The sequence below is a fragment of the Crinia signifera genome, chromosome 1, assembly GCF_055691185.1.
Source record: "Crinia signifera chromosome 1, ASM5569118v1, whole genome shotgun sequence".
In the NCBI taxonomy this organism is placed as follows: domain Eukaryota; kingdom Metazoa; phylum Chordata; class Amphibia; order Anura; family Myobatrachidae; genus Crinia; species Crinia signifera.
Genome location: NC_139217.1, coordinates 202673698 through 202687225, shown reverse-complemented (window position 1 = coordinate 202687225; position 13528 = coordinate 202673698). Strand labels below are relative to the sequence as shown.

Genomic DNA, 13528 nt, shown 5'->3' with positions numbered 1-13528 from the left:
ACACTGGAACAAGTATTCCCAAGGGTCTGCATAAAGATCTAAAAAACAAAAAAAAAGCAATAAATATTACTGATTTTTAAACATTGCTATAATTTTTATTGCTAGTTTGTGTGCTTTTATGTGTGTGTGTGTGTGTGTGTGTGTGTGTGTGTGTGTGTGTGTGTGTGTGTATATATATTGTGGGGTTTTAGCATCAAACGGGTAGGCACAGGTGAGGATTTGGCACAGACTTAGACAGTGACATCACGGCTTGGGTCCAAAACAGGGCTTGCCTGAGTTTATTGCAGCACTCAGAGCAAGAAACTAAAAACAGCCTTTACACTTCAGGCAAAACAGAAAATAAAACCTGCTCGTCTGAGCTCTAACTAAACAGAATAAACGTCCCTCTCTATACCAGGGCCACACTATGTGACACTGGACACACACAGCAGATATACTGTAGATCAAGTAATGCAGTACTTACAGCCTTGTCTCTCTCTAGCAGCAGCTTACTGCCTCCAACACCCAGGGAGAGAGAGAGAGCCCTATGGAGAGGGCTGACTCCTTTTTAAAGAATCAGGTGCTCTCCTGATTACCAGCCCAGGACAGAACACCCTTTGTAAGCCGGAGCTTACCACACAGATTGAAACAGCCTGCAGTCTATATGCCATAAGACAGGATTCTAGGGGAAAGGTACCTGCCGTCTATGACTTTCCCTGCCACTGTCTTACATACCCTCCCCCTCTGTTCGAACCTATGGGGTCGGACACTGTCTGCCAACTGGCAGTATGTTCGGGATAGGGCATCGGCATTACCCTGAAGCCTTCCTGCTCTGTGTTCTACTGTAAATTTGAAATTTTGCAAATTGAGAAACCATCTCGTGACCCTTGCATTTCTCTCTTTGGCTTGGTACATCCATGTAAGTGGGGAGTGGTCCGTGATTAATCTAAAGGAGCGTCCTAAGAGATAGTACTTTAGGGATTCAAGGGCCCACTTGATTGCTAAGCACTCCCGCTCGACTATACTGTAGTTTCTCTCCGCAGGTGTGAGCTTCCTGCTCAAATATGTTACCGGGTGTTCCTCTCCACCAACTTCTTGGGAGAGGACAGCACCTAGTCCCACATCAGAAGCATCAGTCTGTACGACAAACTCTTTTTTAAAATCTGGAGTGATCAGGACTGGTTGATTACAAAGGGCCACTTTTAATTCTTGGAATGCCCTTTCAGCCTCTGGGTTCCAGCTGACCATAACTGCCTTACCTCCTTTGGTAAGATCGGTTAGGGGCGCTGCCATGGTTGCAAACTGGGGAATGAACCTACGGTAATACCCCAGAATTCCCAAAAAAGCCCTGACTTGTTTTTTTGTCGAAGGACGAGGCCAGTCTTGGATAGCCTCCACTTTATTTATTTGTGGCTTTATTATACCTCTCCCGATAACATACCCCAGGTAACGTGCCTCCTCGAGGCCTAAAGTACACTTTTTTGGGTTCGCTGTCAACCCCGCCTCTCTGAGGGAATTCAACACCGCCTGGACTTTGGGTAAATGACTCTTCCAGTCATCACTAAAAATTATGATGTCGTCTAGATATGCCGAGGCATACTGACGATGGGGTTTAAGAACAATGTCCATCAACCTTTGAAAAGTTGCTGGAGCCCCATGCAACCCAAAAGGCAAACAGAGATATTGAAACAGACCATCGGGGGTGACAAACACTGTTTTCTCTTTGGCACTATCGGTAAGAGGTACTTGCCAGTAACCTTTAGTTAAGTCGAGGGTAGAGAAATATCTAGCATGACCAAGTCTTTCAATTAACTCATCAACTCTTGGCATTGGGTAGGCATCAAATTTTGATACCTCGTTCAGCTTCCGGAAGTCATTACAGAAGCGCAATGAGCCATCTGGTTTTGGAATTAACACAATCGGGCTTGACCACTCACTTTTAGACTCCTCGATAACCCCGAGGTCTAACATTTTCTGGACCTCCCCAGATATGGCCTGTCTACGCGCTTCTGGTACTCTATAGGGTTTTAAGCGTACCCGAACTCCAGGTTCGGTGACAATGTCATGTTTAATGGCTGTGGTGCGCCCTGGAAGTTCTGAGAACACATCATAATTCCTTTGTACTAACTCTTTAGTTTCCTGCTTCTGGGATTTGGACAGGGTCTCTGACACCCGCACCTCTGGGCTATCACTAGAGGGGGCACTTACAGCTGTCAGAGTCTCTCTGTCTTTCCAGGGTTTAATTAAGTTCACATGGTACAACTGTTCTGGCTTCCGTTTACCTGGTTGATACACTTTATAATTTACACTTCCCACTTTTTTGATGATCTCATAAGGCCCTTGCCACTTAGCAAGAAATTTGCTTTCTACGGTGGGCACTAATACCAACACGCGGTCACCTGGGTTAAAGCTTCTTACCCTGGCTGACCTGTTATACACTTGACGTTGTGCTTCTTGGGACTGCTCTAAGTGTTCCCTGACTATAGGCATGACCGCAGCAATTCTGTCTTGCATAAGAGAAATATGCTCAATGACACTCTTGTAGGGTGTAGTCTCCTGTTCCCAAGTTTCCTTTGCTATATCAAGCAGTCCACGAGGATGTCTGCCATATACTAGCTCAAAAGGGGAAAAACCTGTGGATGATTGGGGCACCTCACGGACCGCAAACATCAAATAAGGCAGAAGACAGTCCCAGTCCTTCCCATCTTTGCTTACTACCCTCTTCAACATCCCCTTTAATGTTTTATTAAACCTTTCAACAAGACCGTCAGTTTGTGGGTGATCCACCGATGTACGTAGATGCTTAATTTTCAATAGTTTACACAACTCTTTCGTGACTTTAGACATGAAGGGGGTTCCTTGATCGGTAAGGATCTCTCTGGGTATGCCGGTACGGGTAAACATGTTGAAGAGCTCTTTTGCTATGGACTTTGAAGAGGTATTCCGCAAAGGAATAGCCTCAGGGTAACGAGTGGCGTAATCCAACACCACGAGAATATACTGAAATCCCCTTGAGGATTTTACCAAAGGGCCGACCAGGTCCATTGCAATCCTGTCAAAGGGCACTTCAATAATAGGTAACGGAACCAGGGGACTTCTAAAATGTGTCATGGGAGCCGTCAGCTGACAGTCAGGGCAGGACTTGCAGTAGTCTTCTACTGCGCGGTGAACCCCGGGCCAGTAAAACTGTTGCAACACGCGTTGTGTGGTCTTTTCAGTACCTAAGTGTCCTCCCATCGTGTGTTTGTGAGCAAGGTCTAAGACCATTCTATGGTATGGCCGGGGCACCGCCAGCTGCTCAACTATCTCCCTACGGATTTTATCTACCCGATACAGTAGATCCTGGTTAATGGCCATATATGGGAACTCTTTGTCAGCATTGGGGTATTGGGGCTCACCATTTATGACTTTAGGATTTTCCCTAGCTCTTAATAAGGTGGGATCTCTAAGTTGAGCAGTCCCAAAATTATCACGTGACATCTCTAGCTCAGGCATGTCACACGCTTCTTCCTGCTCCTCAGCTTCACCTGCAAGAACAGCTAGGGGAAAACGGTCAGATTCAATAGTGGTCACCCCTACCGTTTGAACCTCAGTATCCTGATCAAAACATAGAAACATAGAAACATAGAATTTGACGGCAGATAAGAACCACTTGGCCCATCTAGTCTGCCCCTTTTTTTAAACATGTTACCTCAAACCATATTTGATCCTTATCAAATACAGGGCACACATTCTCATTATTAACATCATTTCTAGTGCAGTGTACATTCTGTTTCCACAAGTCCCAGAACAATGGGAAGTCTCTTCCCAGGATCACACTATGCATCAGGGTCTCTACCACGCCCACTTCATGGGACACAGTTCCACAAGTACTCTTTAGCTGGACTAAAGCTGTGGGATACTCCTTGGTGTCCCCATGTATGCACAAGACTCCTATGTAACGTCCTGTATGTGTCCCAGGGTCTACCAAGCTGGCATGGATGAGAGTAACTAAACTCCCAGAGTCCAGTAGAGCACTCCCGGGATAACCATCCACCTTTACATGACATATTTGCTGTCCAGTTTCTGACACAGTCTCAGCAGAGAAAACAGAACGTGCATATAAAGAGCTTTGCCTGGCTGTATCACACTCCATTGGCTCAGAAGTAAGGGGGCAATTGGCAGCAATATGCCCAGGTCCATGACAACGCCAACACTGTATGCGGCCCCAGTCTTTTTGCGACCCAGGTTTGGACCCTACTGTCCCTTGGGAACGCCTCTCCACTGTTTGTTCCCCATCTAGGCCACCTCCCTTTACAACATTATTCACCCCTCTAGTAAACGGAACAGTCTTACCAGATGATCCGGCCGATTTGCTGTTCTTGAGGGTGGAATGTCCAGGAGGCACTTCTTGGATTAGATTTTCAGTAGCTCTGTACCTCTCAACCAAGTTGACAAGCCCCTCGGCATCATTAGGGTCGCCCTGACCGACCCAGCGCTGAACCTTTGGAGGTAAGGAACAAAGATACTTGTCCAGCACGACTCTCTCCACGATCTGCGCTGGTGTAGACTCCTCTGGCTGTAGCCATTTCCTTACCAGGTGGACCAGGTCATACATTTGGGACCGCGCAGGTAACTGTTCAGAAAAAGTCCAGTTATGCACCTTCCGGGCACGCACACTCATGTTTACGCCTAAGCGAGCAAGGATCTCTCCCTTGAGTTTCGCGTAGACCTTAGCATCCTGCTCACTCAGATCAAAATACGCCTTTTGTGGTTCTCCAGTTAGAAAAGGCGCTACCACACCTGCCCATTGATCCACGGGTAACTGTTCACGCTCTGCTACACGTTCAAACACCGCAAGAAAGGCCTCTACATCATCCGTGAGAGTCATCTTTTGCAGAGATTTCTGTACTGCAGCCCGTGTGGTTGGAAGCAAGGGTTGGGGTGTTTGCACACTCTGCGCCACACTCTTAGCCACATTCTGTATTTGCACTTGTAATTGCAGATTAGTTTGCTACTGTTCCTTTAAGGCTTGTCTGTTGGATTCAAGCAGCAAAACATTGGTTTCAGCCTGGGCACGCATGGCCTCCTCATGCACCTTTTGCTGATATGCGTTTGCCTGCCGCTGCAGCTCATTTGCCTGCACCAAGTGTTTTAAAAGGTCCTCCATTTTAACAGTCTCCTGTTGCAGTGTTACAGCAGCCTTCAGCCAGGACATGCAAGTATCAGCGCACTCCAGACACTCACTTGTGGCTGGTTGCCTTTAGCAACAACTTCCAGCTTGCTGTAGCAAAAGTCCTATAGTTCGGTGTATGTCTCTTTAAGTGAGATGCTTGCTCGCATTCTCCACCATATGTGGGGTTTTAGCATCAAACGGGTAGGCACAGGTGAGGATTTGGCACAGACTTAGACAGTGACATCACGGCTTGGGTCCAAAACAGGGCTTGCCTGAGTTTATTGCAGCACTCAGAGCAAGAAACTAAAAACAGCCTTTACACTTCAGGCAAAACAGAAAATAAAACCTGCTCGTCTGAGCTCTAACTAAACAGAATAAACGTCCCTCTCTATACCAGGGCCACACTATGTGACACTGGACACACACAGCAGATATACTGTAGATCAAGTAATGCAGTACTTACAGCCTTGTCTCTCTCTAGCAGCAGCTTACTGCCTCCAACACCCAGGGAGAGAGAGAGAGCCCTATGGAGAGGGCTGACTCCTTTTTAAAGAATCAGGTGCTCTCCTGATTACCAGCCCAGGACAGAACACCCTTTGTAAGCCGGAGCTTACCACACAGATTGAAACAGCCTGCAGTCTATATGCCATAAGACAGGATTCTAGGGGAAAGGTACCTGCCGTCTATGACTTTCCCTGCCACTGTCTTACAATATATATATATATATATATATATATATATATATATATATATATATATATATATATATATATATATATACACATATATATATATATATAAACATAGATATCGATTGGAAAGTGTGTCCTGGTTTTTAAATGTAAAAATATTGGAGGGTATGATATCAATTCTGTGGCTACTATTTAGCTAATCAAGAAGAGGAGGCCATATAATAAGTGGTTTTCTCGGTCTCCATCTCAGAATGGACATGAATCTTACAGATAACTGCCAGTGTTAAGCAAAAGTAGTAGTAGGGTACCAATTGTGTAAGGCTAAGGAGGTTTCTGGAGTAAGGGAAGGCCATATACCTCCATCCAAATGTACTGAGAAAGCTGTATTTCAGAAAACATGGAAGGTGGTACCTTCCATTCGGCACATACAACAACAAAGCTTGAAACAAGAGTTCCACATCTTATGGAGTTTAAAAGGGATCACGTATAGTCTGTTAAAGCATATAAGGTGCATTTCATGAAAGGAAAGCACACCCCAGTTCCACACATGACAAGCTGGGAAAGTAGATCCGCCTCATGATCCTGAGGCAGATCAGGGAGGGTTAAACCCCTGGTCATTTAAAGTGGACCATGCCCCCATAAGCAATCCGCAGAGCCCCTCACAAATGACCTGATATTTTAACAGTTGAAAGTATGGGAGTCATGTGGGATAGTTACTGATTCTTTTCTTAGAATTATAAATTCAAGGCTTCTTTAAACATAATTTCTGAAACTGTACCCTAAACATGCCTCTTAGAGGAGAACTGAGGCACGGCAGCAGTTGCTCAGTAATTTACACAGGAAAAAAAGTGTACCCTCTCACAAGCCATTTCACTTCTGTACTATATTATTGTTATCTAGAATGTTTCTTAAGCTCCATATACACTAGAGGATATTGTAAAAGATTCTTAGCAATATCTTTTAAAATATTATCTAGTGTGTACAATTGATATCATTAATGACTATATGGCTATATAGTCAAACGACCCACATGTTCAGCGGGTCGCCTTGACATCCCTGAACTATATTGTTTACCAACATTGTTCAGTGTGTACACTCAAATCGATCAAATGTGGTGTGGCCGATAACGTTAACTACATCAGCTATAGTCAGGATCGCCTAGTGCAGGGGTGGCCAACCCGCGGCTCGTGAGCCGCATGCGGCTCTTCCCCTCACAATGTGTGGCTCGGAGTTCAAACCGCCCCGGCGCCGCAGGGACATGACAGTGGGAGCCCAAAGAGTGACCCGGTGGCTGGCGCATGTGCTGTCGCGATAGGAAGACGTCTTTCATTAGCCTGTAAATGGTGCTGGAAGAAGCAGATGACAGCATCCTCTTAGCACGACAGCACATGTGCTGGCCTCTGGGTCACTGTTTGTGCTCCGCCTCCCACTGCCGTGTCCTGGCGGTGCTGGGACAATTTGAACACCTACGTCTCCAGCTCCTACTGCTGCACCACCACCTGCCATTCTGAGCCCTCCTGGCTGTGCCCGGGGTAAGCAGGGCTCTTTTAAAACGAAAAAGGTGTGTGTGTGTGTGTGTGTGTGTGTGTGTGTGTGTGTGTGTATGTATGTATATATATATATATATGTATATGTATGTGTACTTGATGTTCAATGCATATATATATATATAGATATATATATCTATATATATATATATTTTTTTTACAGGTTTAGCCAGTTGCATCTATCTGGCCAGCATCTTCCGTGCAGGGATGTGCAATTGTCTCACATGTACGCGCATCCCATTCTCGGTGAACAGCGCATGAGACTGAAAGATATGGCGCGCTGGCCGGATAGATGAAACTGGCGTAACGGCTTTTTGTCTTAAAAGAACAGATTTTTCGGCTCTTCGCCGCTGATTGGTTGACCACCCCTGGCCTAGTGTGTATGGGGCGTTAAGAAAATTTACGTAATAGTTCATCTTTGCCTAAATTTAGATATCGAGGTGATAAAAATAGAAATTACCTCACTGGGCTGTCACACCAGAAGAACTGGGCTTTACTTTGGGCATTCAACTCCTCCAGCCATAGCATAGTTGACTAGTATTACTTTGTTATTTTGAGCTTATTATTTTATTAGAGACAATGGTCAGTTATAGCATGCAGCTCTTAAAGGTGATAGGCTGGCTGTTTTAGCATCATAATGTTGAGAAAAAAAGCAGAGGGTGAATATTCTGTTGCGGAAAAGCTTGCCACTTGGAGGTTACCTTGGTTAGAGTTTAAGCACCCAACATGGACTGAAGCTTTTTGTTTCACACATATATATTGCTCGGGACCAAAAGCACCAACTAGAAACACTTATTAGAGCCAAGTAACATTTTAAGAGAGAATATGACCAGATATTTCAATCTCTTTTTCCCACATCATTCAAATTCCTGGATAAAAATGATTTAGTTGTAGCTCAACTATCCAAGTAATGGAAACTGAGTACAAAAATCACCTCACTTTAAAATTACTATTCTGATGTTATATAGGAATACTTTGATATTAATATTATTAATACAACCCTATATGCAATGAAGGCGATAGTCTGGGGTGCTCAAATATCAGTAATCAGAGGAAAATTAACCATTGAACCTTAAACCGTAGGCACACCCAGTTTACATTGATTGATTGTTTATCTCAATAAATCAAATTCTTGGAACAATTACATAAACTGCGTCATTCTTCAAGCACTTACCAAAAGCTTATCAAATAAACTTTGGCTGAACCAAAGATCTGACAGAAATGACAAAAATATGAGAACCTCTCAGACTATACAGATCTGAGATAAACAAAATGTAAACCATCATGACCTCAAATAAATGATGAGACCTATTTATCATGTAAATTAATAAGTATCCATCTCACAGCAAAAATCACTGAAGCAAACCCCCAATGCTCTGGGGGGGGGGGGGGGGTAGCTGATCAAAAGATACCAAAGAAACTAATACTGCTGAGCCTGACTCAGTCAAAGTGCTACTGCGCATGTGTGGTGCTGAGTTGACTCATACAAGATTTACGGCAGAAGGAGTCGAACAGGGGTGGAGGGATCCAATTGATCGATGTAAATGTTCCCCTACTTTGTCTGGGCTAGCAATAATAGCAACACAAATGCTGAAGGATACATTGAGCCAGTTTCTGCAGGGTCCAGCTCCCGGCCAGAGGTGTATAGAGGAGCTACAACGACCCAGTCAGGCACATGCGATGGGGTGTGGTATGGCGGTCCAACAATCGGTATCACGACGGTCAGTATTCCGACATCGGAATACCGACTGCCAGTGCTCTGACAGGAGGGCAAGCGTAAAGCGGCCACTTGCAGGTTTGCTGTGCTTGCCACGATGCGTCCTCAGTGGCTCGCTTCACCCCACATGGGACAATAGCCCCTGTCTGTAAGGATCCCAACTGTTGTACATTTAAACAGTTGGGATTCCGATGTCGGAGTACTGACCATCAGAATGCCGACATTCATGCAGTCATCCGGCACCCTATGCTATGGCGGTCCATCCTCTAGTACAGAAATGTGTCTGAAAAAAAGTGTAGCCAGCATGTATGACTAAAATGCCCAATATAGGAAGGGCAGCACTCCCTGTGGGTGAGATGTACAAAGCCTTGAAAAGTTATAAAATGGAGTCCATCAACCATTCAGATTCTAATTGTCCTTTTCAAACACATCCTTTGAGATGGCAGTTTAAAGCTGATTGGTTGACACTTATCACTCCATTTTATAATTTTATAACTTTTTTCAAGCTTAGTATATTTGGCCCTGTGTGTTTAGTGTATATACTGGAATCCAGTGTGGGGGGGGGGGGGGGTAATACTGAATGTCTAAGGTGCTGGGGCAAGAAAGGTGATTTATTTCTCTTGGGCTTGGTGGGGGTAGGGTGCCTAGAATATTTCCCTTTAGCTAGGAGGGGTAGTGTATGTTCCAGAAGAGGGGAGCGGCCGATGAGAGCTACCAGTTAGATTGTATCCCAGAAGTGCGCCTGAGCTAAAGCAGATTACAGCTTCCTGTTATGCAAACCCCTAAAGAGCTGCAGCTGGCCCACCAGACATACAGTATTAATCAGACTGGATAGGCACACAGTGTGAGCTGGGTTGAATGATAGCACTCACGAGACTTGTTATAAAGTATACACTGTCCTTTATTTCATTCAGCATTTAAAAAAAAGCTCATTGTTCACTTTATAACAAGTCTTTTGATAGCTGCTTTAGTCTAACTTTCATGTTGCATGGGTCTTGGACTCCTAAGGAGGGCACCAGAACAATACACTTGTATAGACTGGGCGAGTGCTGGGCTACTGACTCTATGGGGGGGGGGGATTCAAATGTTTGACTCATGTCCTGGCACCCATGCACTGCCACTGGTGGTAATTCAAATGTTTCTGCCTATGGGCAATCATCATTTTAGCTCGCTGCCCCTGGGGGTGGCGAGCTAAAAGTCGAGAAAAGTCACCCGTTTGGGTGCACAAACTGGACTTTTTTCATCACGGCCAATAATTTGTTTGGGTTTATTCAATATGCACATCTAAACCTGACATTAAATAGGTGTGATAATGCTTTAAATATCATCATTTTAAATATCGCCCCGCGATCTCCCTCCACTTTAGATGGGAGAACAGGTGCAATATGACATATGAATCTGGTCCTATCACACACATATATATATATATATATATATATATATATATATATATATATATCTGTGTGTCTCCAAAACACTGCCATCTGCTGGCAGAGAGTGAAAGTACATCTTTCTCATACATGCACAAACACAGAAGGTAGCACAAACACAGAAGGTAGCAGACTACAGTATGTTCCTATTCCCATCCCGACCCGCCAGCAGCCACGCCAGCGAGGAGACTGAGACGCGCGTGCGGAAACCCTGTCCGTCTCCGCCTCATGGAGACGGACAGGGTTAGGGGGGGGTTAGGGGGGGTGCGGGCAGTCGGCGGGGACCCCGGGTTACCGCCGGCAAGCCGGCGGGGACCCGGGGAAACGTATGGAAGCGCCGTCGGAAGGGGACGCGCGCGCCTCTCGTGCGCTCGCGTCCCCTTCTCACGATCGCCATGGCGCTGGCGGGGGATGGCGGCTGGCGACGCCAGCGCCATCCCCTGCCAAGATGGGAAAAGACCCATCTGTATATTTCAAAGCTTTTGCTTCGAGCAAGCTTATTAATATATATATATATATATATATATATATATCCCACTTGAAGAAAATGCTTCCAAAGTTAGTAGATGTAGTTTAACTTGCTGCCAACAGATGGCTGTGTAACCTCACTCGAAGCAAATGCTTCCAAAGCTAGTAGATGTATTTTCACTTGCTGCCAGGTGGCAGTGTTTCGGAGTCACATGGACAATATACATATCTATAGATGATACAGCGTGTAGTCTGATCTTGGTGACCCAACCTCTGGAATGAGTAGTTGTGAGGCTGTGCTTTTTAAACTGATATATGTGAGTGATACTTTTAAAGTATATAATAATAATAAAAATAATAATAATAATAATAAAATAATAATAGTGATTTTTTTCTAATTTATTAAAAAGAAAATCATATGTACAAAAGCACTCACAGCCTTTGCTGTGAAACTCAAAATTGAGCTCAGGTGCATCCTGTTTCCGCTGATCATCCTTGAGATGTTCCTATAGCTTAATTAGAGTCCACCTGTAGTAAATTCAGTTGATTGGACATGATTTGTAAAGGCACACACCTGTCTATATAAGGTCCCACACTTGACAGTGCGGGGGAAATTTACTAAAGGAAATTTGTAAAAAAAATAGGTGTATTTGTATCCAGAAATACACTTATTTTTGACATTTACTATCCCGAAAATACAGCAATTCGTAGTCGTATTGATGTGCTATCAATACGAATACGAATTGCTGTATTTTCGGGATAGTAAATGTCAAAAATAAGTGTATTTCTGGATACAAATACACCTATGTTTTTACAAATTTCCTTTAGTAAATTTCCCCCTGCATGTCAGAGCACAAACCAAGCATGAAGTCAAGAAATTGTCTGCAGACCTCCTAGAGAGGATTGTCTCGAGCTACAAATCTGGGGAAGGTTACAGAAGTATATCTGCTGCTTTGAAGGTCCGAATGAGCACAGTGGCCTTCATAATCTGTAATTGGAAGAATTTCTGAACCATCCAAGACTCTTCCTAGAGCTGGCCGTCAATTTAAACTGAGGGTCTAAGTCAGGGAGGTGACTTTCATCTTTCAGTAGGACAATGCACCTATGCACACAGCCAAGATATCAATGGAGATGCTTCAGGACAACTCTGCGAATGTCCTTGAGTGGCTCAGCCAGAGCCCAGACTTGAATCCAATTAAACATCTCTGACGAGATCTGAAAATGGTTGTGCTCCAACGCTCTGAAGCTTCAACCTGATGGAGCTGCAAAGAGGAATGGGCAAAACTGTCAAAGATAGGTGTGCCAAGTCTGTGGCATCATATTCTAAAAGACTTGAAGCTGCCAAAGGTTCATCAACAAAGTACTGAGCAAAGGCTGTGAATACTTATATACATGTCATTTCTTAGTCTTCTTATTTTTAATACATTTTCAAAAATTTCCAAAAACCTTTTTTCATGTTGTCATTATGAGCTTTTTTGTGTACAATTTTGAGGGAAAAATAAATGTATTCCATTTTTGTAATAAGGCTTATATATGAAATCAGAGACACATTTAAGAAGTGGGCCTATTTTTCTAGTCAGACATTAAATTAATGAAAATCACATGTAATTAGAAGACAAATTTTACCCAACCATTGTCAACATAACCAGCATCTTCAAAATATTAAGTGATCATAATACTTTAGTTAAATAAATACTGAGATTACTAATTGAAAGAAGAAGGGTGTATTACTTAGAATGATTGTAAATGTATAGTAAGAACTCATGCATGCACGCAAGTATTTGAATGCTACTTTTTTTTTCAGGAGTGCCCGGCTGGTTCGCAGGACTTCCGAGAGATGCAGTGTGCAGAATTCGATAATATAGCATTTAGAGGAAAATACTATTCATGGAAAAGTTACAAAGGAGGTAAGCTTTTCCAGTAATACAATGTATAGTTATTATTTTTTTACTACAAAATTGATTTCTTAATTAATTAATTAATTTATTTATAGTTTCTTATACAGTCCAGCAAGTTCTGTTGTGCTTTACAATTGAAAATAGGGAAATGACAAACTAGGTAGACTAGACAGCAAAATGGTAGGAAAACCCTACTCGCAAGCTTACGATCTTATTTATAGAATGCTTGTACTTTATGCTAGACATTTATCTCAAATATCTCTGTTTACCCATTAGTAACACTGGAGTCAAATGAGCATAAATACCAATAATGTTGTCATGATATATTAATTACATATACAACAAAACAAAAGGTTTCTATTTTAAAAATCATTTTTAGAATGCCCCAAAAACCAAAAAAGTCAGACAACATGTAGGCAAATGCTGAAGAATCATATACTGTACAGCTAGAACACTGATTTTCTGGCACAGCACTGTGCCGGATTACTCATTTTGTATAGTGGTTATGTAAAATACATCCCAGACTTACTAATTATGCACCTTCAGTGCATTTGTAAAGCTTAAAAATAATCACAGTACAAACACAGTAGCATACCTAATATTGTACAGTAAAAAGTACTGCATGTATACTGTATATCAAAC

General features: G+C 43.3%; 1 protein-coding gene and 1 long non-coding RNA gene across 2 annotated transcripts in view; one reads left to right on the top strand and one right to left on the bottom strand.

The window, feature by feature from the left end:
• ADAMTS10 (ADAM metallopeptidase with thrombospondin type 1 motif 10) overlaps positions 1 to 13528 on the top strand; it is a 148036-nt gene that overhangs the window by 97863 nt on the left and 36645 nt on the right. Inside the window, exon 16 of the mRNA XM_083179191.1 lies at positions 12793 to 12895. Coding sequence (XP_083035317.1) covers positions 12793 to 12895 — 103 coding nt within the window. The remainder of the gene's footprint in view (positions 1 to 12792; positions 12896 to 13528) is intronic.
• LOC146067566 (uncharacterized) overlaps positions 11425 to 13528 on the bottom strand; it is a 176923-nt gene continuing 174819 nt past the window's right edge. The window contains exon 3 of the long non-coding RNA XR_014472940.1: positions 11425 to 11516. This is a non-coding gene — a long non-coding RNA (uncharacterized LOC146067566). The remainder of the gene's footprint in view (positions 11517 to 13528) is intronic.